We start from the raw sequence: 26,392 nt of genomic DNA, 5'->3' as shown, positions 1-26,392 counted from the left end.
TGAGCCGAGATCGCGCCACTGTACTCCAGCCTGGGCAACAGAGTGAGACTGTCTCAAAAAATTAAAAAAAAAAAAAAGATAAATAAATAAAACTAGACACTGATGCATTTTACTGAAATGGTTTATATTTTTATTTATTTATTTCACTGCAATGAAATGGATTATATTTTTAAAGATCTATTCATAAATAAGACAATTTTAAAAGGTTTTCACTTTTGAAAGCTACAAGAAAGGCCTTTAAACTTCTTGGTCTAACTATACCAGTCTTCTTTAATTATCGTCTAAAAATATACACTAATCACAGAATTTGGTCAGTGACAAATACCCTGAACTTCCATAGCCCTTTTCATCTCTCACACTAGATTAAATAATTCAGTTGATAATCACTAATAATTAGCATTTACACAGCACTTTATTTACTGCAACATACAAAGCAGGGCAAAATAATGATCATCACATTAACAAAGGAAGATGCTGAACCAATTAGACTAGTCATCTAAGGTCACGCTAAAACAGGAATTTGCCAGAATCAGACGCTGGAGTTCTTGTAGCATAATTCCTATATGCCTTATTACTCAAAAGTTACTACCTGTAAGAATTATGACAACTCAGGAAGAAATCTAGAATGCACCACAGCCAGAGAATCATATTATTGAAATGATAATTGAAGACCATCTACTTCACTTTACATCCTCACTTTACAGATACTAAAACTGCGGCCCCTGAAAGGTTATGTAAGTTACTTGTTAAAGTCATACTTCTAGGCACAGCACAGCAAGAATTAGAACCTAGTACTCTTTAATCCAAATTCAGTGAGCTTCAAATACTAGAGTATAAGATTGGTAATTCAAAATTTTTGGTTTATCAAAAAGCCTCAGTGTCTTCACTGATAATTGTTAGTGAACTAATTCATATCATTCATTCAACAAATAATTATCCAGTACTTATTATGTAGCAGGCCCTGTATTTGGTGCTAAATCTGACTGAATATTTACTATGTGCTAGGCACTGTATTACCTGCATTTTCATATTTAATCCTCACAATACCATTGTAAGGTTAAGTACAATTTATCTATTTTAAATATTAAAACTTAAAAAGATAAACCTACCTACAGTTTCCAGTAAGAAAATGCCTTTATAAAAAGTAAATAGTATAATCAAACACAAAATACATTTAGCCTAACAAAAATCTAATTTTCTTGTAAATACTGCAACTCTGTGTATGATTTCATTTGAGAAAAAGATCTATAATCAAATAGTTTAAAAACCACAGACCTCTACATAGCACCTAACACTGACCATACAGTAGATGTAAAACTTGGTATTACATTAAAGGATGGGGGTTCCTTGTAGAGGGGCTTGAAAGATCCTTTTTTTTTTCTTGTACTTTCCAAGATCCCAGAATAGACAGCATTTGCAGTAATCTAACTGAAAGACACTTGCTAGAAAAGTGATCATTTGAAATAGATAAAAGACAAGAGAAGGGGTTTCTGGTACCATCTAATAATGAGTTTTGGCCTGAAGAATATTAAGTAAGATAGAAAGTAGAAGAACGCATGAGTTCTAAGCATTGCTCACAAAATAGTACTACAATACTGGTTACCTACTTTCAGGGCATAAAATCTCTATAGTATATGATCACATTAATTAAAAGTTTCATTTACTATCTTTCCCAGCAGGAATTCCTTTATCTTTGATTGCTAAGATTCCACAAGGCACATATCAAAAAATCCAAGTGCTAAAAAGTATGATGATTATGTAGATTTAAAAACAAGCTTTGTAAATAAGTAAGAACCTGATGATATTAGGTTCTCACCTAATATCACCCTAGGGCCAACCTATAAGAAAAGAAGTACCTTGAAATATAACTGGAGCATAGAAAAAAAAAATTTTTTTTTTTTTTTTTTTTTTTTTTGAGACAGAGTCTCGCTCTGTCGCCCAGGCTGGAGTGTACTGGCGTGATCTCGTCTCACTGCAAGCAAGCTCTGCCTCCCGGGTTCATGCCATTCTCCTGCCTCAGCCTCAGCCTCCCGAGCAGCTGGGACTACAGGCACCCACCACCATGTCTGGCTAATTTTTCTGTATTTTTAGTAGAGACAAGGTTTCACCGTGTTAGCCAGGATGGTCTCAATCTCCTGACCTCGTGATCTGCCCGTCTCGACCTCCCAAAGTGCTAGGATTACAGGCGTGAGCCACCACACCCGGCGAGCATAGAAAAAATTTTTAGGGGAAGATTAATGTTACAAAGTGGTCTACTGCTTTGGGAAACATTGGTATTAAGGAAACCAAATCAAGCAATCATTTAAAAAAAGACAGGAGAAGAATCTGCCTTTCCCATCATACAGTATATTTGTATTCTAGCCATAATTTTGTAGGTATAAATCAGACTCTAACATAAATGGCACGCTGATAAGTAATCAATCACAGAATTAACCACATGCAGTATTCTAATATAAATGGTTACCTGAGAAGTCTGTCAGAAGTCTTGCTAGGACATGCTTTTTTACCAATTCAGTCTTGCTAAGGCTGGAAACAGCATCTACCCTAGTAATTTCTCTGATAGTGGTGGGCTTTTGGGAAATCCCAAGATCAGATCCACTCTTGACATTACGTTCTAGGATGTCATATGATCTCTGTGGCCAAGATTCTGGAGCAAATGTGAAAGTTTGCTTCAGTACTTCTTCAGAAGGCAATTTTACGTCACGCTGTGCAGAAGTTGACTTCTCAACCTGTCTTTCACCTAATTCTTTAAGAGCCTTAATTGTGAGCTGCTCTTGTTCTAAGTCAAGAGATGCTACTGGAGTACTTTGGGTAGGGAAAACACCTACAGGCTCACTTCCATTTGTTTCTTTGCTTTGTTCACTGTATTTGCTTCCAATGTCTTTAATTTCAGAACCACCGGACTCATTTTCATGTAAGACTTCTACAGGAGGAATTGTTTTAAAGTCTGTCATCTTCTCTGATATTGCTTTAAAGGCATTTCCTTCACTATCTACTATTCCTTTATCTCTGGTTTCTGTAAAGGCTGCTATCAGGTCCTCTGGGGAGGAATCATCTATATGTTTAACACTTTTCCCATGTAATGACTCCAAATAAGCAGATGTTGTCACATTTAATGAGAATTCTGTCTCATTAAAAACATTTGGAGACACTGTTGAAGGAAGTTTCGGGTTCTCAGTAGTAGTAGGCTTTTCAGGAGCAACTTCACTCACATCTTCTAAGGAGACATTCATATCGGGTACTTTTGAACATGCTGCCTCACTAGCTGGACTCCTTCCAAGAATATCAGGCTGATCTTGATGTGGCTCAGAGTCACTGACCAATTCTTCAAAGTTTTTAGATGTTTTTTCTTCTCTCTTACAACTGGGAATCTCTTTGATTTCTCTTTCACCTGTTTTTACAACAGCACTTGGAATGGAAACAGGTTTTTCAGCCAGAATTTTGTTATTTTCAAATGATATATCTGCTGTGATGTCCTCTATTACTGTGTCATCAGACTCACCAGAACTATCAGCTTCTGTGATTTCTCCTGATGCAGAGCTCTGCCAGTTCATTTCATCTTTCAGGTGGTCATCAGGTAAAACCACTTTCACTGTGGCCACTCCAGAACCCAAAGAGTCACATTTCTCAGGTGGAGATTCAGGTAATTCTGCAAGTGTGTCATCCTGTTTCTGCACATTGCCTTGCACACCTTTGATACTGAATTCTTTTGTGGAATTCAAAGAGTCGGGTACAGGTTTTCCAGTGACAGCATTTTCTTGCAGGAGAGATGCTTCTGCCCAATCACCTGTTGATTTAGTGATGGGAGTGCTCCCATTAATAGAATATACAGGAATTTTCTGATGAGTGCTAGTTTTAAGATTTACAACTGGAATTTCTGAATTATATTCACTCACGTCAAGTCCTGTAGTTTTTGTGGTGCAGTCAGAAGATTTATCGGTCTGTTGTTTCACTTGGGGAACCAGATCCCAAGTCAGTATTTCGTTAGTAAAGTTATGCATATCATTCACGCATCTGGACACCTCTTCCAGTGCTGCATTTGTGTGTGAAAACTGCCTACTGAGCAATGCAGACATTGGGTAACGTCCTGCCTCTTTGTTTCTCAGTGGAAAAAGCTTGTCATTAGTCTCTGAAATGTCTTCAGATGATTCTCTATCAGTGTGCATAGACCAGCTACCAAAATCATCTGTGCTCTCCTTATATGAGTCTTTAAATTCTTTATGAAATGCTGCTTTGTCAATAATTACTTCAAATGGTGATTCAGGGGAATCCTTTTCAATAACACCATCTCCTGAAACTTTGGATGGGGACAAAGAATATGTACAAATGCTTTCTACCTTAGAGTACTCAGTAGGCGGTTTCTGGGCTGTTAGCAAAGTGAATCTGTCATCAGCATCCAATGCAGTTTTAGCCTCCCTACTTGATACCTCATTTGGGTTCTTGGTCTCTTTATCTATTTGCTCTTCCACTTGACCAATTTTCTTTGAGAGAAAAGCAGGATGCTCTGGGAAACTGGCTGGAATAGAAGGACGGTCACAATGAACTCCTGCTGCAAGAGAAACTGGAGAGTCTGATATGTTGTTGCTGGCCCCCTGAGGCTTTTTCATCATTTTCATATCTAGAAGATCCAAGTGGTCTTTTCCTTCTTTGGCTAAAATAGGCTGGCTCCCTAACACATTGCTTTTTTCTCCATGTAGTATTGTAAGGCCAGTGTTATGTATTTCAGAAGATGAAAGAAAGGAAGAAGTCATAATTTCTGAAGATGGCTCATCAGAGCAAAGAGAGCTCAATCCCTCTATGATCAGAATTTCAAAGAAAAAAATTGTTTACCAGGTACAATTACACATTAGCTAGCCAAGCCAAGCAGCATGCTTCTTATTTTTTAAATTACATATATATATATACATATATATATATATACACACACACACAGGATGTATATATACACACATAAATATGTAACAAAACGATCAAGTTATCCTACAGGACATGCATAAAACTGCCAACAGTGAAACAGAAAAGCCGTATCATGCCACGAACTACAAATGACAAAAAATTTTCATGACAAATACTTTTGGTCTACTTTTCCATTGTACAGAGAAAGCATAAAGAAGAGCGGTAAGACTGAGAAACCTTGGGAGGTTTTTTATTCTTTTGGTAGAGCTAATCAACAAAAGCAAAATAATTTATACAAAACAAATAACCTGATACTATAGAGGGTTGATAGACTTCAATCTGTAAGCTGAACAATTCAAAGCACAGACTGCTTCTATAAATCCATTGTTACAGTCTCACAATCTGAGAAGGAAAAAAACAAGTGGCCAGACTTCTTTTTGATTTTTAGGAAATGCAATGGACCCTTCCCGAACCTGAAAATGAGACTAGAATTATTCTATTCTACCCACAGGAAGAATCTGTCCCATGTACAAATAAATAGCTGTGATGTTCTAAACCAAAGGGTACTGAAAAAGGTGGACCCCCTCCAAAATCTTTTTTTTTTTTTTTTTTTTTTTGATACGGAGTCTTTTTCTTGTTGCCCAGGCTGAAGTGCAATGGTGCAATCTCAGCTCACTGCAACCTCCACCTCACAGGTCCAAGCCATTCTCCTGCCTCAGCCTCTCAAGTAGCTGGGATTACAGGCAGGCACCATCAAGCCCAGCTAATTTTTGTATTTTTAGAAGAGATGGGATTTCACCATGTTGGCCAGGCTGGTCTCTAACTCCCGACCTCAAGTGATCCACCCGCCTTGACCTCCCAAAGTGCTGGGATTACAGGTGTGAGCCGCCACGCCTGGCCCCTCCAAAATCTCTTGTACTAACTTGTCATTTAAATCAATATTGTACTGTGCAAATTGATTTCTTTGGTTAAGACAGAGTTAACTTGGCTGGACGCAGTGGCTCAACTGAGGTCAGGAGTTCGAGACCAGCCTGATCAAAATGGTGAAACCTCGTCTCTACTAAAAACACAAAAAAATTAGCTGGGTGTGGTGGCAGGCACCTGTAATCCCAGCTACTCGGGAGGCTGAGGCAGGAGAATCCTTTGAACCCAGGAGGCAGACACTGCAGTGAGCTGAGGTCGTGCCATCGCACCCCAGCCTGGGCAACAAGAGTGAAACTCCATCTCAAAAAAAAAAAAAAAAAAAAAAAGACAGAGTTAACTCCAGAATTACTTTTAAAATAGAAAATATCCTTCTCGAAGTAATACGTTAAGTCTTATCAGTTAACACCATAGTAGCCATCAATTTACCACAGTTTTCTAACTTCCCACTCTAACAAGTTTTTACTGGGAAAAAGGATCAAAACAAATATCCCAAGGGCTGGTGCTTTCTTACTTCATTTATTTGTTTGTTTGTATTTGAGACAGGGTCTTCCTCTGTCCTCCAGGCTGGAGTGCAAGTGGTACAATCGTGGCTCACTGCAGCCTTGACCTCCTGGCCTCAAGCTATCCTCCCACCTCAGTCTCCAAAGTAGCTGGGACCACAGGCACAAGCCACCACACCTGGCTAATTTTTAAACTTTCTTTCTTTTTTTGAGACGGAGTCTTGCTCTGTCACCCAGGCTGGAGTGCAGTGGCACCATCTCCGCTCACTGCAAGCTCTGCCTCCCGGGTTCACGCCATTCTCCTGCCTCAGTCTCCCGAGTAGCTGGGACTACAGGCGCCCACCACCACGCCTGGCTAATTTTATTTTTGTATTTTTAGTAGAGACGGGGTTTCACCGTGTTAGCCAGGATGGTCTCGATCTCCTGACCTCGTAATCTGCCTGCCTCGGCCTCCCAAAGTGCTGGGATTACAGGCATGAGCCACCACACCTGGCCTAATTTTTAAACTTTCTACAGACATGGTGCCTCGCTACATTGCCAGGTTGGTCTCAAACTACTGGGCTCAAGCAACCTGCCACCTTGGCCTCCCAAAGTGCTGGGATTATAGGCATGAGCCACCACGCCCAGCCCTGGGCGCTGTCTTTCTTGCATACTGTTGTATCTTTGGAGCTGGGACAAAGTGGGTCTTAAATAAATAGCCCCAAATAAGTGAATCAAAGATTCAGCTTGGTCAGCTGAGACCTAAGTAGGTTCAGGACAGCAATGCCTTGAGCATGAATGAGTAACTGGGAAAATGTGACAGACAAGTTCTTTTGGGATTACCTTTATTCAGCTTATGTTCTCTTTTTCATGTAAACATCCAAATACCAGATAAAAGCAAAATTATGACTTCATTCAAAATTATTTTATTAAAGACAAAAATATTTTACTATAATAAATAAAATTCCAGTATTATAAAAATGTTTTAAAATGCCATATAAAGTTCCCCTACTTCTTTTTTTTTTTTTTTTTTGAGACAGAGTTTCACTGTTGTTGCCCAGGCTAGAGTGCAATGGCACGATCTCTGCTCACCACAACCTCAGCCTCCCGGGTTCAAGCGATTCTCGTGCCTCAGTCTCTCAAGTAGCTGAGATTACAGGCATGCACCACCATGCCCGGCTAATTTTGTATTTTTAGTAGAGACGGGGTTTCTCCATGTCGGTCAGGCTGGTCTCAAACTCCCAACCTCAGATGATCCACCCACCTCGGCCTCCCAAGGTGCTGGGATTACAGGAGTGAGCCACCGTGCCCGGCCTAAAGTTCCCCTACTTCAACACATCACTGAAATTTGATGTAATAAGAGCTGAGCTTTAGAAAATAGTGTAAGTGTAATCTGGTTATTAGAATAAAAAGTCTTTGTACACTGAAGGAAAACTGTTAAAGCTTGGTGGCAAAGCTATATTACCAAAACAAAACACTTGAAGTAAACTGTAACTCATATGTAGTTCTAATTTAGTAAAAATGGTTTGCATCTACCATTATATAGTATGGATATTCAGCATGACTAGATTACGGCATAACAGAAATGAAGCCCAGTATTGTAGGTTAAAAGGTTCAAAAATCTGAAGTGTAAAGTACTACAGATTACATTTAAATCAGAAATATTCCACAATCTGAGCCATGCATTGTTACTGAACTTACTAGTCAGTATTTCTACCAGAAAACATTCAGTGAACCAAGGTTATGGTAAAACTGTTTGGGAACCTCTCTCTTCAAACAACTCTCAAGTGAGTCAAACTGACTCCACCCCACAGGGAAGGTTCAGCTTATGTTTTTTTGTGTGTTTTTTTAAGACAGAGTCTAGTTCTGTTGCCCAAGCTGGAGTACAATGGTGCAATCTCGGCTCACTGCAACCTCCACCTCCCAGATTCAAGCGATTTTCCTGACTCAGCCTCCGGAGTAGCTGGGATTACAGGTGTGCACCACCGTGCCTGGCTAATTTTTTGTATTTTTAGTAAAGACGTGGTTTCACCACGTTGCCCAGGCTGGTCTCGGACTCCTGAGCTCAAGCAGTCCGCTCGTCTCAGCCTCCCAAAGTACCAGGATTACAGGCATGAGCCACTGCGCCCAGCCAGCTTGTATGTTTTATGGAGATGGAGATTTCAGATGATTCAGATCTGTCATCTTACAGATGAAAGTCTACAAAATGAATTAGTAATAATTCAACAGGTATTTATTGAGTGCCTACCACGTGCCAGAAACTGTTTTAGAAACTGGGCTTAAAGCAGTGAATAAAACAGAAAAAATGCCTTGCCTTTATGGAGCTTACAACACAGATGGGAAGGCAGACAATAAGCAAAATCAATAAGCAAAATGATGACAATGATATAGTGATGATGGTGCTTGATTAAACAAAAAAGAAAGCAACCGAATTGAATGTTAACCAAAGAATATTCACGTCACTGGGAAGAGCATGGTAAAACTGTCTAGGCTCTAGCAGGACACAAACTGGTCAGTTTATCAAGCTTTGCTTTTCTCTTAACTTCCTTGAACCTTTACTACTCCAAAAGTTTCAAGTTAGGTGTAGAATAATCTTAGGTAAAACTAAAGATAAAGTTAGAAGTCCTATTCTCAGAATACTAACAAGTCCTCTGCTGAGCACCATGATAGCCTGACAGACTTCGAACATTAAAGATTCTTTAGGCTGGGTGTGGTGGCTCATGCTTGTATCTTAGAACTTTGAGAAACAGAGGAGGGAAGATTGCTTGAGTCCAAGAGGTCAAGATCAGCCTGGGAAACATGGTGAGACCCTGCCCCTAAAAAAATAGAAAAATTAGCTGTGCGTGGTGGCACACGCCTGTAGTCCCAGTCACTTGGGAGGTTGGAGTGGGAGGATTGCTTGAGTCTGGGAGGTCAAGGCTGCAGTGAGCCATGGTCATGCCACTGCACTCCAGCTTGGGTGACAGAGTGAGAAAAGAAAGAAAAGAAAAAGGAAAAAAAGAAAAAGGAAAAAAGAGAAAAGATTATTTAATATGACATGGTTACGAGATATATTAAAAACAACTTCTAATAATGTTCCCTAATAAAAATATTATAACTTACTATTTAAGGTATATATTGTTTTCTGGGGGCAAGCTTAGAGGGTAAACAGAGCTCAGTGCTGCATTCATTTCTCAGTGATTGTGAGATGGAGGCGCTAATCATTATTGTCAATCAAGCTTTCCCACATGTAGAAAAATAAGGTAGCATCATCATCTGTGCTTTAACTTTAATTATTTTGTTTAGAATTTCAGCAAATGAAAAGACCATTTTTGGCTAGCTGAAACCCTAACAAACTTGGACACAGTTGACCTGTACCAAGACAATGGGAAAAATTGGGCTGGAAGTAAAAAGTTTATAAAGGCATGAAAACATTAAATAGAATGAAGACCAAAAACTAATAAGCCTTTTAGAACAGCTCCGATAAGCAAAGACTCTTCCAATTGGTCAGTATGGCACTTGTCACTGCTGTTGCCCAAGTCAGTACCTGGCAAAGGGACAGAAAAGTCCAGTGAATCTGAAGGCAGTTAGCTCTTAAAATACTATACACTGTAAAGCTGTCTGGTAGAATAAATCTGGATTATTTTATGTCTCAGAAAATGTCTACTACCTTTCTTTTCTCAAAAGATTCATTCCTTCACACGCACTCCAAGAGCCTTTCAACATTACTCAAAACAAATCGCCATCAAAACTCTCATTATGAACATTTTCTAAATTAGTTCTTTGCTATAATGGAATTTAATGTGGATATTCATTTTCAAGAGTTCTAATCACTTAAAAACATGGTGCTACTCTAATTATTAACAAATAAGGTCATAGATCTAGTAGATTTACTAAAAAGGGAATCAGCTGGGTGTGGTGGCTCATGCCTGTAATCCTAGCACTTTGAGAAGCCAAGGTAGGGAGACAGCTTGAGCCCAGGAGTTCGAGAACAGCCTGGGCAACACAGTGCGACCCCATCTCTATAAAAAAATTAAATAACTAGCCAGGCATGGTGGCATGCACCTGTGGTCTTGACTACTTGGGTGGCTGAAGTGGGAGGACTGCTTGAGCCCAGGAGGTCGAGGCTGCAGTGAGCCATGCACTCCACCCTGGGTGACAGAGCAAGACCTTGTTCCAAAAAATGGGGGATGGGTGAGAATTGATATATGGTTAAGAGGTAAAAAATGTCATACCCCACAATGATCACGAACATGTTCTCAAACTTATCAAGTACTCAGCTCCATGATTACTCATCTTCTTAAACTCTAAGTACTCTACTGAGATATATTATCTGAAACAAAGACTAACAAATTAAATTGGTAGTCATATTCTAATTTCTAAATTTTTAGACCCAAATAAAAAATTCTTTTTTTTTTTTTGAGATGGAATTTCACTCTTTTTGCCCAGGCTGGAGTGCAATGGTGTGATCTTGGCTCACCACAACCTCCGCCTCCTGGGTTCAAGCAATTCTCCTGCCTCAGCCTCCAGAGTAGCTGGGATTACAGGCATGCGCCACCACGCCTAACTAATTTTGTATTTTTAGTAGAGACGGGTTTCTCCATGTTGGTCAGGCTGGTCTGGAACTCCCGACCTCAGGTGATCTGCCCGCCTCGGCCTCTCAAAGTGCTGGGATTACAGGCGTTGAGCCACTGCGCCTGGCCAAAAAATTCTTATTAAAAAAAATTGAAGTTGGCCAGGCACAGTGGCTCACGCCTGTAATCCCAGCACTTTGGGGGCCGAGCTGGGCAGATCACGAGGTCAGGAGTTCGAGACCAGCCGGACCAACATGGAGAACCCCGTCTCTACCAAAAATACAAAAAAAATTAGCCGAGTGTGGTGGCGCATGCCTATAATCCCAGCTACTCGGGAGGCTGAGGCAGGAGAATCACTTGAACCCAGGAGATGGAAGTTGCGGTGAGCCAAGATCACACCATTGCACTCTAGCCCAGGCAACAGTGTGAGACTCCATCTCAAAAAAAAAAAAAAAAAATCAAAGTCCTTTAATCACAATTACTAATTGTGTGGCCTTGAGTAAACTGCTCAATACAATCTCATCAAAATGGGAAAATTAAAGCACCTAACTTTAGAACTGTTGTGAGGATTAAATGAGTTAATACATGTTCACAGTAGTATCTGCCACTTAGTAAATCCCCAATAAATGTTCCCAAACACCACATTCTGAAAAAACTCTCTTGACATAGACTCCAGACCACATGCCTTTGTATTAGGGGAGAGAAAAGGCACATTGGCAAACTGTAACCACCTTCATCTGGTATATAATACGGAAAATCCTCATGTAGAGCTTTAGACACTTTCCCTCCTACCATTCACATATTAAGGAAAATAATTCAAAGAGCTTTTATCTACTTCAAAATCTTAGGTGATGCAATGTCTGAATACGTTGGTACAAACCAAATGCCTACGGCATCCGAAGAATTGTGCTAGGTTCTATGCAGATAAAGATGTTTGAGAGCCCAGCCTGGCATGGTGGCTCATGACTGTAATCTCAACACTCTGGGAGGCCCAGGTGGGAGAATTGCTTGAGCCCAGGAGTTAGACCAGCCTGGGCAAAATGATAAGACAGATCCCTTCTCTATAAAAAATTTTAGGGCCCGGTGCGGAGGCTCAACGCCTGTAATCCCAGCACTTTGGGATGCTGAGGCGGGTGGATCACCTGAGGTTGGGAGCTCGAGACCAGCCTGACCAACATGGAGAAACCCCGTCTCTACTAAAAATACAAAACTAGCCGGGAGTGGTGGTGTATGCCTGTAATTCCAGCTACACAGGAGGCTGAGGCAGGAGAATCACTTGAACCGGGAGGCAGAGGTTGTGGTGAGCCGAGATCGCGCCACTGCATTCCAGCCTGGGCAACAAGAACGAAAACACCGTCTCAAAAAAAAAATTTTTTTTTTAAATTAGCTTGGTGTGGTGGCACATGCCTGTGGTCTCAGCTACTCAGGAAGCTAACGTGGGAGGATCACTTAAGCCTGGGAAGTTGAGGCTGCAGTGAGCCGTAACTGACCCACTGCACTCCAGCCTGGGCAACAGAGTGAGACCCTGTCTGAAAAAAAAAAAAAGAAAAAAAAATCCAAAAAACAAAACCAAAAACCCAAGAGAACTCAACATGTAAGAAATTCTAAGCCAATGCTGAAAGATAAATAACTTTTCCTTTTTTTTTGAGACAGTCTCAGTCTCACTCTGTCGACCAGGCTGGAGTGCAGTGGCCTGATGTCAGCTCACTGCAACCTCCACCTCCCCGGTTCAAGTGATTCTCACGCCCCAGCCCCCTAAGTAGCTGGGACTAGAAGCGCACACCACCACGCCCAGCTAATTTTTGTATTTTTAGCAGAGATGGGGTTTTGCCATGTCGGCCAGGCTTGTCTCAAACTCCCGACCTCAAGTGATCCACCCGCCTCAGCCTCCCACAAGTGCTGGGATTACAGAGGTGAGCTACCACACCCAGCCAGTAAATTTTCCTGAACAAAATGTTTCGCAAAAGATCTTTACCACCAGCAGGGTCAAAGTATATTTTAGTTCAATGTACAACCAGCTGAACGATTTAATAACCAAGCACAAAGACAGCCTTTGGCACAATTTTTCACAATCCCTCTCAAACTTAAGAGCAACTACTAGTTCTTCATGGGCTTTATCTCTGATTTACTGCTTCAGAACTTCCTAAGGAGGACAGAGCTCAAGAATCTGTATTACAAGTTTCCCAGGCAACAAACCTGGTTTCAGAACCACAGCCTTAATACATTTGGTATGTGTTGGAGGGCAGAAAGATAAGGGCCATACTTCAGAACTCTAGTCCCATAAAAATCCCACAGGAGGAGCCACTGTCACGGCTTCTCCTCACATAGATGGGCTTGCACAACTTAAGAGTAGCAAGGCATGCAGCAGGAGCGGTCTTCCCGTGCCTACTTTAAACACTTCCATATACGAATTCTAAAGTACAGTAATTCTGCATTTTTATTGGAATAAGGAAAAAAACACATCTGACTAGAAAATCTGGTATGGGAATTAAGGAAGAAATTTCTCTCTTTTATGCCTAGAGTATTTTATCTTTCAGAGCAAGATGGGGAGTTTAAAATAACATGATTAAAAAAAAAACTACAATGTCTAAGACTAGGCACAGTGGTGCCCGCCTGTAGTCCCAGCTACTCAGGAGGCTGAGGCGGGAAGATTGCTTGAGTCCAGGAGTTTGAGACCATCCTGGGAAACACAGTGAGACCACATCTCTTAAAAAACAAAGAAACAACCAACAAAAAATACTTATGAGTAAATACATTTGAATTGAAAACCCTTCATATACTGTTTATTCTGCTTCTTTTTCCCCAAAGTGTCTCTTAAAGATTTAATACTCATCTATTCAAGTACTTATAACTTAATTACTAAAAACAAAATGTGATCTCTATAATTAAGGAATAAGGAATGTTAATATCCTGTATCAAAGAGTTCTTCCTAAAAAGAGTAAATAGTTTAAAATTATAGTTACCATGTGGTTAATTACCCGCTCACCTAAGAAATTCATTACTTTTTACTAAAAGGATATCTATAACATGGAATAACTATATACATCAGTGAAGAATGGGTGCCAGCCTGTAGTAGCCACTAACTTACTTTTTCATATCCATACTATGCATATTCATTTGAGGGAGGTTTGAAATATTCAAGTATAGGTTTTCCTACACTTGAATTTTCTCATGTTCACAAAACAAGAAGACAAATTCGTGCAAAACAGTATCAACAACTTTCAGCCACAGCATCAAAATAGGAAGTTAGCCAGCAGACACTCTGCAGCCAAGCTAGATCCTAAACAAAACGTCTCTTTTGTACAAAGAAAAATGTTTTTGTTTTGTTTTGTTTTGTTTTAAGGCTGTAACTGGCAAATTTATTCTTTCCTCAATGCTTGCCCCCAAAGTTCAGGGTTGTAACTTCCTATTCCAGATGCCTACTGCATTAGTCAAACTGAATGCAAGCATTCATTAATGCAAATGTGCTTCCAATGCGGCATGGCGGATGGATCCTCTCTTTCCAATCTCATCTTCACCTACTTTTCTTCCAATGTTTTCTAAAGAAACAGTATTTTCTAGCTTCCGCTCTCAAAGGTTTTGAAAAGTAAAACAAAATTTCAGTTTGATTTTGATTTTGTTGGAGGGAGCATATACCCCAGATGATACTAAATTATATCACTAATAGTGATAATATGGTCAAAACAATGGTATTTGTCTCTTCTGATGTCATGATTTTAATATTAACTTCAAATGCCATCTCTAAAAAGAAGTCTAAACCCTAAAATACAGCTAGTTTATTTGATCCTCTTTATTATAGGTACAGCAGTTATGACCATGGCTTTGGCATCCTCCATCTATCACTTACTTGCTGTGTTACCTTCAGCAAGTGATTTCAACATTTTCAAGTCATTTCAATTGGTAAAAGAGCTAGTCCCTTTCCTTCATAGAACTGCTTATGAAGATTAAATGAGATGATTCATGTAAAGTTTACTGGGCATAGTAAAAGTTCAATAAAAATTAGCCACATACTACACCTATACTTCTGTCAATATCTTTGTATGTTTTATGAAGTACAGGAAAACATCATTAAAATGTAATCCACTATTTTAAAACTCTCAGGGATTAGGCTGAAATATAATTGTTGCTTGATGGAAAAAGGAAACCATAAGCAAAAGACTGCAAGGACAAGGACTACTCAGGGGTACAACTTATGGAAGAAGGAACTGATTATTCCTAACTCCTCCTTGATATGAGTTAGAAATCTATTCATATCAAAAGTTTAACTTCCTAGCTTATGTAGCTGTATTCTCAAAGCAGTACAACTTACTAAATATCACAAAATTTACTTTTAAAAACTTTAACTGCCTTTAACTCAGTCTGAATTAATGACATTTTTTATACATGCATCTACCTGAAACCCAATAATAATAAATATATATTTCAGGATAAAAAAAAAAACATGCCATTCTTAAATCTTAAAATGTCCTATTTAGGCCAGGTATGGTGGCTCATGCCTGTAATCCCAACACTTTGGGAAGCTGAGGTGGGAGGACCATTTGTGCTCAGGAGTTCAGCCTGGGCACCCTAGTGAGACCTTGTATCTATTTTTTTTTTTTTTTGAAGTCCTATTATTGCTACATATTGCTTAATATGATTGGGGTATATAAAAATAGCCACAATTTCCCTAAGGCTAGATAGCTAAGGTATATGAAGCCAAAGAAATTAGTTGGGTTAGTGTCAGTGACGGACTCAAGGTGCATGCTGGTGGCAGCAGTCACTTTCAAAGGCCTGTGTGGAAGTGGACTGTTCCCAGAGCCCTCAACTCCCACTCAGGGTTTTAATACAGTTAACCAACTATATATCAACAGCTTCCTCTTCCCTTATTTTTACTAAGGCAGACTGGAAGCTACCAGTCTTGACTCCCCTAGAAAACACCTAATCATCTGCCAAGGTGTTCCCTCAAACAACTGAACAGGCTAACCTCTAGACTGCCAATGACGTAGGGCCTCACTGGGCTACTTTTCCATCATGTGTTTTGTTTATTTGTTTGTTGCAAGAGAAAATGCTACTAATAGAGGTTAAATGAAACCCATTCGAGGATAGGGCATTCTTTTTTGTTTTTGAGATGGAGTTTCGCTCTTTTGTCCAGGCTGGAGTGCAATGGCGCGATCTCGGCTCACTGCAACCTCTGTCCCCCGGGTTCAAGTGGTTCTCCTGCCTCAGCCTCCCAAGTAGCTGAGATTATAGGTGCCTGCCACTACACCTGGCTAATTTTTGTATGTTTAGTAGAGACGGGGTTTCGCCAGGTTGGCCAGGCTGGTCTCAAACTCCTGACATCAGGTGATCCGCCTGTCTCGGCCTCCTAAAGTGCTAGGATTATAGGTGTGAGCCACTGTGCCCAGCCAGATAGGGCATTCTTAATTACCTTTTAACAATAACACTATTCTCAATCTACACTGGTCAAAAAAAAATTTTTGTAAGCAAAAAGAATAAGTGTATGCTGTCTTACAAATTCTAATACACAGTGTGAAACTGAAGCCTATTAAAACATTCATTTTTAATTTAAATCCTTTTTATTTACCTCCCTTCTACTTCAGTGTACATGTAATTTTTGTTAACCAGGGATTAAAATAATTTTTAAAGCTATGACAGTTATCTTTTCAACATGTCATACATTAGGTATGTTAGCCATGGGTCACACTGTTACACTGTTTAGAGTATCAACTATCCCTTTTCCATATGAAAAAAGTGACTTGGCCTGGTGATGTGACTCATGCCTGCAATGCCAGCACTTTGGGAGGCCAAGGCAGGCGAACCACTTGAGGTCAGGAGTTTGAGGGAGTTTGAGACCAGCCTGGTCAACATGGTGAAACCCCATTTCTACTAAAAATGCAAAAATTAGCTGGGCATGGTGGTGCATGCCTGTCATCCCAGCTACTCAGGAGGCTGAGGTGAGAGAATCGCTTGAGCCCGGTGGGTGGAGGTTGCAGTGAGCTGAGATCACACCAATGCACTCCAGCCTGGGCGACAGAGTAAGACTCCATCTCTTAAAAAAAAAAAAAAAAAAAAAAAAAAAGAAAAGAAAATAGTAACTTAAGGTTAGAATGTATTCTTAAAGATCTGAAAAACTTACAAGAGAGGAAATAATTATTTGTTCTATTTATATTGTATTTTTCTTCCACAGTAGAATAAATTTAATACCTATTTGTTTAAATTATTAAGCTTCTCATGAGAAAAAAAAAACCCTTAAAAATATAAATATTGTCAAGTTCCAAATGTCAAGAACAATATAACTACTTCATATGTTTGAGTTACTTTCTAACATTAACAAAATTTCTACCTTTTAATGCAGACATGCTAATTTCAGAGGTCATTATCTGGCCTACAAGATACCCAAATTCATTCACACAATGAGGCACATCATAAAGGAATTGGGGGTTCTAATGTCATCAGTTTAAATTAAAACAAACAAATTGTTGGCCAGGTGTGGCGGTGGTTCATGCTTATAATCCTAGCACTGTGGATGGCTGAGGTGGAAGGACTGGCTGAGCCCAGGAGTTTGAGACCAGCCTGGGCAACATAGCAAAACGCCTCTACAAAACAAAAATAAAAAAATTAGCAGGGCATGGTGGCATGTGCCTGTAGTCCCAGCTACTCAGGAAGCTGAGGTGGGGGGATCACTTGAACCCAGGAGACTTGAGGCTGCAGTGAACTATGAATGCACCATTGCCCTTCAGCCAGGGTGACAGAGTGAGACCCTGTCTCAAAAAATAAAAATAAAAAATAAAAAATAAAAAAAATTCCCTACCATGTTTCCTAAGAAGCAGATTTAACCAGGCAAAAGTTTCACTAATTTTTTTTTAATCCCATCGTTTTTATTCTTATAAGGTAAAAGTCTTTTGCAGCTAGAGAAGTCCACCTGCAACAATAAACTGTTTGCACAAGACTTCTTAAATCAATTTATCTAGTGATTTTAATTACTTTTGCCTCTTTTAAAATAAAGGTTCTCAACTGACCTATATTTGAGTCTAGTACAAACAGCACAAATGAAATAATACTTTATTATCAGTATAAATTGATGAAGCACATAGTACCCTCTCTTTCAGCTTCTTGGCAATGTTACCTCCACAAACTGATTCCCTTCCCTACAGATTGACAGATTAAAAACAAAACAAAGCCACAACTCAATCTCTAGGACAAGAAGCCTTGCTTGCCAAAAGTCACATAACTGACTTGTTCAATGTTCGTAGGCAATTTGGAACTAGCCTAGTTTTTTTTTTTTTTTTTTTTTTTGAGATGGAGTCTCGCTGTCGCCCAGGCTGGAGTGCAGTGGCGCGTTCTCCGCTCACTGCAGGCTCCGCCCCCCGGGGTTCACGCCATTCTCCTGCCTCAGCCTCCTGAGTAGCTGGGACTACAGGCGCCCGCCACCTCGCCCGGCTAGTTTTTTTGTATTTTTAGTGGAGACGGGGTCTCACTGTGTTAGCCAGGATGGTCTCGATCTCCTGACCTCGTGATCCGCCCGCCTCGGCCTCCCAAAGTGCTGGGATTACAGGCGTGAGTCACCGCGCCCGGCGAAACTAGCCTAGTTTTTATGACGTGTCTCAGATAAATTCACATTAAAATACCCTAGCTAGGTTTGTATTTTTCTAGTTCAGTGGAAGCACACTTTTATACTGTTTTTCCAATCTGCTACCTCTCTAAACCAGTTTCATAGCTGCAAATCAATACATTAAATGCATTCTAGGGGTTGGGTGTTTTCTGAGCCACAATTTTGTTGCTGTTGGTGGTGGTGGTGGTGACACAGGGTCTTGCTCTGTCACCCAGGGGGGAGTGCAGTGGCACGATCATCGCTCACTGCAACCTCCAACCCCTGGGCTCAAGCAATCCTCCCACCTCAGCCTTCTGAGTAGCTGGGACTATAGGCATGCACCACCAATGCCTGGATATTTTTTGTAGACACAGGGTTTCACCATGTTGCCCAGGCTGGTCTCAAACTTGTGAGTTCAAGTGATCTGCCTGCCTTTGCCTCCCAAAGTGCTGAGATTACAGGTGTGAGCAACTGCACCTGGCCTCTGAGCCACAATTCTATCTGCTCCAAATTCTGGTGGGCAAGTTTTTAATTTTAAAGAAATACTCGAAACTACTCCTGAAGTTTATGCTGTTACAGGGTCCACCCAGCCTCATTTTATTTTATTAACCATTACACGAAACCCACTGGAAACTGCTAAATAGAAAGAACCAGCTTGTAATTAGTTTTTATTTTAGGGGATTTGGGGCAATAGAAGACTTGTGCCTCGTATCCCCAGTTACAGCCTCTTTCTCAACATTTTTCTTTTACCAATGCACACAAAAAAATTACAGACTTGCCTTGTGAGGTCGAAAATAGAGATACAGGCTGAGAGGAAGAGGAAGAAACAAAGGAATCTGAAAGAAAATATACAGCATGAGAATATGACAACCTCACACAGGAATTTTAACTTTAACTTTCTTTTTGATGGGGAGGAAGAACCAAGCATCATAATTTAATTGGGTTTAACAAGGAGGAAAACTCAAATCTTTATTTCCAATTATTGTTTTCACTCACCTGGTAGCAAAACCTTATTTTATTTTCAAGATGCATTTCTAAAAGTTAATCCATTCAATTTTTTTTTTTTTAGTCAAACATTCTCACCTTCAAAAAAAAAGAAACCCCTAGCATTCTACATTAAGCAAAACCTCAAGAACAGATGATGTTGCTCGGCTACTCTGTGTGGGAAGGGGAAAATAAGTATCTGAGTACTAATTAATATTTGCTTTTAACCATTCCTGGATGCATTTTGAGGAGTTAAGTCACTAATATAAGCATTTAAAAATATCTAATTGGCAAATATGCAAAGTTGACCCTAAATATTTTTTTAAAAATCACAATTAATCCATGGGGAAAACAGGACTACATGAGAAATCTATCTTCTAAAATTATACTCCTCTAGGCTGGGCGCAGTGGCTCACATCTGTAATACCAGCACTTTGGGAAGCTGAGGCAGGTAGATCACCTGAGGTCAAGAGTTCGAAACCAGCCTGGCCAACATGGTGAACCCCCGTCTCTACTAAAAATACAAAAATTAGCCAGGCGTGGCAGCGCATGCCTGTAATCCCAGCTACTAAAGAAGCTGAGGCAGGAGAATCACTTGAACCCAGGAGGCAGAGTTTGCAGTGAGCCGAGATCGTGCCACTGTACTCCAGCCTGGGCAACAGAGTGAGATTCCTTCTCAAAAAAAAAAATAAAAAAATAAAAATAAATAAAATTATACTCCTCTAAATTCAGCAACATGTATCAAAATTTAAAATGCACATATTCTCCTCCCAGTCCCCCTGCACAATACTCTCTAACTCTACAGTTACACTTCTAAGAATATATACTACAGGCATATTTGCATACATGTACAAAGATATGTGTTGTGGGGCACGGTGGCTCACACCTGTAATCCCAGCACTTTGGGAGGCCGAGGCAGGTGGATCAGAGGTCAGGAGATCGAGACCATCCTGGCTAACATGGTGAAACCCCATCTCTATGAAAAATACAAAAAATTAGCCAGGCGTGGTGCCGGGCGCCTGTAGTCCCAGCTACTCGGGAGGCTGACGCAGGAGAATGGTGTGAACCCAGGAGGTGGAGCTTGCAGTGAGCCGAGATTGCGCCACTGCACTCCAGCCTGGGAGACAGAGCGAGACACCGCCTCAAAAAAAAAAAAAAAAAAAGAAAAAAGAAAAAGATGTGTATGAAAATATTCATAAAAGTTCTGGTTATAAATATTAGGAATACTCTAAATGACCATCAATAGAAGACTAAAGTTACAGCTACCACTTGCTTTGGCAACACATATACTAATACTGGAGGGATACACAGAAGACTAGCATGGCCCCTAAAGTTATTCTTTTTTAAAGTTACATGCAAACTATGAAATACTTGCTGCCATGAAAAAGAATGAGGTACAGCTATACCTTGGTATCTGAGGGGGATTGGTTCTAGAACCACCACCCCCACCACCACCAAAATCTGAAGTTGCTCAAGTCCTGTGTAAAAAATGACATAGTATTTCCATATAACTTACACACATCATCGCTTATACTTTAAGTATTCTTTAGACACCTAATACAACGTAAATGCTATGTAAATAGTTGTTACACTGTATTGTTTTAAAAATTTGTGTTTTTTTATTGCTGTTTTTTAAAAAAATATTTTTGGTCCACAATTGGTTGAATCCACAGATGTAGAACCTGAGATAAGGTGGGCTAAGTGTATATGTAGATACAGTCCATCTACGAATTAAACTTAAAAAGCAAATTGCAGGCCAGGCGTGGTGGCTCACACCTGTAATCCCAGCACTTTGGGAGGCTGAGGCGGGTGGATCACGAGGTCAGGAGATCAAGACCATCCTGGCTAACATGGTGAAACTCTACTAAAAATACAAAAAATTAGCTGGACATGGTGGTGGGTGCCTGTAGTCCCAGCTACTCCGGAGGCTGAGGCAGGAGAATGGCGTGAACCTGGGAGGTGGAGTTTGCAGTGAGCTGAGATCGCGCCACTGCATTCCAGCCTGAGCAAAGGAAAAAAAAAAAAACGGCAAAGTGCAGTGTGCTTAAAAAAGCAGTGTGCTCCCATTTGTTAAATAACAAAGGGACAGCCGGGCACATTGGCTCATGCCTGTAATCCCAGCACTTTGGGAGGCTGAGGCAGATGGATCATGAGGTCAGGAGTTCGAGACCAGCCTGGCCAACATGGTGAAACCCTGTCTCTACTAAAGATACAAAAAATTAGCCGGGTGTGGTGGCACGCACCTATAATCCCAGCTACTCTGGAGGCTGAGGCAGGAGAATCACTTGAACCCGGGAGGAAGAGGTTGCAGTGAGCTGAGATCACGCCATTGCACTCCAGCCTGGGCAACAGGGCAAAATTCTGTCTCAAAAAAAAAAAAAAAAAAGAAAAAGAAAAGAAAGAAAAAGAAAAAACCACACAAAAAAACCACACACCAAGAACGTAAAATGACTTTTTCAATAAAAATGATAAAAAAAGAATAAAAAAGCCATGTGAAAAATAAAACCCTCCAAAATTGTCCCTAAATACTGAACTTTACATATTAACTCCCTTTTATCTTGAAATTATAAAAATGTTTTCACAAATATTAGAAATAAACTAGAAGATTGCTTTAAAGGACTGGGCTATAGCTATAAGTACTAATTCATGAAAACTATTTAGTTTCAAATATAAAGCTGCTTTTTAATTATACGAAAATGAAGTACCACATTTACTCCTACAAATTAAAAAATTGTCCTTTCCTTATTTATTTTTGAGACAAAGTCTCACTCTGCTGCCCAGTGCACTGACATGATCACAGCTTACTGCATCCTTGACCTCCTGGGCTCAAGTGATCTTCCTGCCTCAGCCTCCCGAGTGGCACTGACTACAGGTACGCACCACTACGCCCAGATAAGTTTTTATTTTTTTCTAGAGACAGGTCTCGCCATGTTGCTTAGGCTGGTCTTGAACTCCTTGGCTCAAGCAGTCCTCCCACTCAGCCTCCCAAAGTGCTGAGATTACAAGCGTGAGCCACCACACCCAGGTCTAAGTGACACTTTAATCAAGGGCAGCTCTCTTGCTCCTGTTTTTGCCATGTGACGTGCCTGCACCCCGTGTCTTCTGCATGATTGTAAGCTTCCTGAAGCCTCCCTCCCCAGAAACTGAGGAGCCTCTGGCACCTTGCTTCCTGTAAAGCCTGCAGAACTGTTCATAAATAGAGAGAAATTTTACTCTCTCTGACTCATACCCCGAGTTTCATTATACTTTATATAGATGATTTAAATAAGATATGGGACTTTTTAGCTGATTAAATTTAGAAATTGAAAAGATGTTAAAGGATATTCTAGAAAGAGCTATCAAGATACACAAAGACATGAAGGAACCTTAAATGCTTATTGGTCTGTGAAAGCAGCCAGTCTGAAAGGGCAACATACTGGCCCAGTCCAACTATATGACATTCTGGAAAAGAGCTGTACATTTGATATCAGGAAAAAAACAAAAACAACAAAACGACATGAATACTTCAAACAGCAAGGGTTTAGAAAGTATAAAAATTTGGAAGAGAAGTAATGTAAGAAACAAATTATGTATGAACACTAAAAGCTGAAAAAATTTTTTTTTTTTTTTTTTTGAGAAGGAGTCTCACTCTGTCGCCAGGATGGAGGGCAGTGGCGCAATCTCGGCTCACTGCAACCTCCGCCTTCTGGGTTCAAGCGATTCTCCTGCCTCAGCCTCCCGAGTAGCTGGGACTGTGGGCGTGCACCACCACACCTGGCTAATTTTTTGTATTTTAGTAGAGACAGGGTTTCACCATGTTGGCCAGTATGGTCTCGATGTCCTGACCTCGTGATCCGCCCGCCTCGGCCTCCCAAAGTGCTGGGATTACAGGTGTGAGCCACCGAGCCTGGCCTGAAAATTCTTATCAGGATACACAGTGACCAATAAAGATCAAACAAAAAATAACAAATTTCAATTAATCCTTTACTTCTCAGGAGGCTGAGGTGGAAGGACCATTTGAGCCTAGGAGAAGGCGGTTGCAGTGAGCTGAGATCATGCCACTGCACTCCAGCCTGGGTGACAAAGTGAGACCCTGTCTCAAAAAAAAAAAAAAAAAAAAAAAAAAAGGATGGGGATGGGGAAACAGGCCAGATGAAGTGGCTCACGCCTGTAATCCTAGCACTTTGGGAGGCTGAGGCAGGTGGACTGCTTTCACTCAGGAGCTCAAGACCAGCCTGGGCAACACGGTGAGATCCTGTCTCCACAAAAAATAAAAAATAGGCCGGGCGCGGTGGCTCACGCCTGTAATCCCAGCACTTTGGGAGGCCGAGGCGGGTGGATCACAAGGTCAGGATATCGAGACCATCCTGGCTAACATGGTGAAACCCCGTCTCTACTAAAAATACAAAAAATTAGCCAGGCGAGGTGGCGGGTGCCTGTAGTCCCAGCTACTCAGGAGGCTGAGGCAGGAGAATGGCGTGAGGAGCCTGCAGTGAGCCAAGATCGCACCACTCCACTCCAGCCTGGGCGACAGCGAGACTCCGTCTCAAAAAAAAAAAAATTAAAATTAAATAAAATAAAATAAAAAATAAAAAAATTAGCTGGGTGTGGTGGCATGCGCCTGTAGTCCCAGCTACTTGGAAGGCTGAGGTGGGAGGATTATTTGAGGCCAGGAAGCTGAGGCTGCAGTGAACCGTGATAACACCACCATACTCCAGCCTGGGCAACAGAGTGAGACCTTACCTTAAAAAAAAAAAAAAAAAAAAAAGTAAAAGAAGCACATTTTCCTATCTCTATGTTTCCAGATGGATCCATTTCTACATGCATTTACTATCAACATTAAATCTCTGCCAATGATGAGTTTAAATCTCAACAAACCTGAAAAACCAAATGCTTCAAGCCCAATGCCAAAAAAGAGCCTATGAACATGCCAGCTGTTTGCCTTTTCACCTTCACCTAACACCACTCCCTCCTAATGGAAAATTTCAACATGCAAATTGTTATGCAGATGCAGAACACAGATAACTTGTAATGGCTGGAACAATATTCCATGAGGTTTCCAACTTACAAAACCACCTTGTATTCATACTCTGTATTTGTGTCACAGGGAACTGAACCCCAGAATGATCTTAATCCTCAAATGCCATTAATGAAATCACTTTCATTAAGTAGCTAAGTCCAGGACCTGTGTTAGTACTGGTAATACAGTGCCCACAAGTAGCTGAAAAGCAAATAATTCACCAGTAAAACTGTATGAGTTGTGGGAATGCAGCAGAGACAGCCACTATGATAAATTAAGAATGTTTCAGAAGAGCTGGTAAGCTTGGTGTTAAAGATTTAAGTTCATGAGGTGAACAAGGAAGGGAAAGGCATTCTGGGGAGAAGGAACAACTGGCCAGATTCCAAATGGCTTTAAATGCCATGTAATCTGGATTATATCCTTTGTGTAATAAGGAATCACTGAAGGTTTTTAGGTAAGGGTGTGACAATATCACGTGTTTTAGAAAGAACTCTGGCAGCAGGGTAGAGCATGGACTGAACTGAAAAGCTACTGCATAATCTTGGCAAGAGATAAAGGCTCGCACTAAGGCAGTGAGGATGGGAATGAGAGGACTGCTGACAAGACAGAAGACAGGTCTTGAGACCATCTGCCTGGATGTTGAAGACTGGAGAAGTAAAAGATCACTGAGGGACTAAATGAAATGCCAAGGTTGGGAACACAGAAGGAATTCTTTTTTTTCTTTTTTTTTTTTTTTTTTTGGAGACGGAGTCTCGCTCTGTCACCCAGGCTGGAGTGCAGTGGCGCAGTCTCGGCTCACTGCAAGCTCCGCCTCCCGGGTTCACGCCATTCTCCTGTCTCAGCCTCTCTGAGTAGCTGGGACTACAGGCGCCCGCCACCACGCCCGGCTAATTTTTTTGTATTTTTAGTAGAGACGGGGTTTCACCGTGGTCTCGATCTCCTGACCTTGTGATCCGCCCGCCTCGGCCTCCCAAAGTGCTGGGATTACAAGCGTGAGCCACCGCGCCCGGCCTTCTTTTTTTTCTTGAGAAGGAGTCTCAGCTCTGTCGCCCGCCCAGGCTGGAGTATAGTGGTGTGATTTCGGCTCACTGCAACCTCTGCCTCCCAGGTTCAAGTGATTCTCATGCCTCAGCCTCCTGAGTAGCTGGGATTACAGGCGCATGCCACCACACATGGCTAATTTTTGTATTTTTAGTAGAGATGGGGTTTCACCATGTTGGCAGGCTGGTCTCAAACTCCTGACCTAAAGTGACCCACCAGCCTTGGCCTCCCAAAGTGTTCGGATTACAGGCGTGAGCCACTGTGCCCGGCCAGGAATCCCTTATATTATTAACTTTCAATATTAAAAAAGTTGCCTAAGGCATATGTAAGTGGCAACTGTTGAACAGGCAGTTCAGTAATAGGGACAGGCTCAGAAGAGAGGAAAATGCTGTAGATAAGTATCTGGGAATTAACATTTGGGTGAGAACTGACACTACTGCAGTGAATACCTTCATCCAGGAAGAAATACAGAAGTTTTACAAAAGAATCTTGGGATATCTCAGCCGGGCACGGTAGCTCACGCTTGTAATCCCAGCACTTTGGGAGGCTGAGGCGGGTGGATCACGAGGTCAGGAGATCAAGACCATCCTGGCTAACATGGTGAAACTCTACTAAAAATACAAAAAATTAGCCGGGCGTGGTGACGGGCGCCTGTAGTCCCAGCTACTTGGAGAGACTGAGGCAGGAGAATGGCGTGAACCTGGGAGGCGGAGCTTGCAGTGAGCCGAGATTGCGCCACTGCACTCCAGCCTGGGCGACAGAGCAAGACTCCATCTCCAAAAAAAAAAAAACAAACTTGGGATATCTCAATATTTAAAGGGGCCAGTGGTAGGAGCTTGGGAGCAGGTGCTGGCAGTCAGTCGGAACAACCTCTCCCAGCCTTGCCTCATGTACAAGACAGTATCTGGAGTCAATAGTCCCCCAGTGATCTTAGATCATGTTAAGT

The 26,392-nt window shown here is 41.1% G+C and overlaps 1 protein-coding gene across 5 annotated transcripts in view; it reads right to left on the bottom strand.

Annotated features, from left to right (window-relative positions):
* The window catches only part of RTN3 (reticulon 3), an 84,074-nt gene that overhangs the window by 40,463 nt on the left and 17,219 nt on the right, over positions 1–26,392 (bottom strand). For 2 of the 5 annotated variants that reach the window (XM_063642398.1, XM_055296612.2), the window contains exon 2: positions 2,465–4,516. The exons of 1 other annotated variant lie outside the window; for it this stretch is intronic. In XM_063642398.1, coding sequence (XP_063498468.1) covers positions 2,465–4,516 — 2,052 coding nt within the window. Of the gene's footprint in view, positions 1–2,464; positions 4,796–19,201; positions 19,259–26,392 lie in introns of all 5 variants that reach the window. 2 more of the 5 variants (XM_055296437.2, XM_055296671.2) reach the window with 2 other exon arrangements.

This window comes from Symphalangus syndactylus, chromosome 1 (assembly GCF_028878055.3).
Source record: "Symphalangus syndactylus isolate Jambi chromosome 1, NHGRI_mSymSyn1-v2.1_pri, whole genome shotgun sequence".
Classification (NCBI taxonomy): domain Eukaryota; kingdom Metazoa; phylum Chordata; class Mammalia; order Primates; family Hylobatidae; genus Symphalangus; species Symphalangus syndactylus.
Note: the sequence above shows the minus strand (reverse complement) of the source record. Positions and strands in the feature narration are given on the sequence as shown.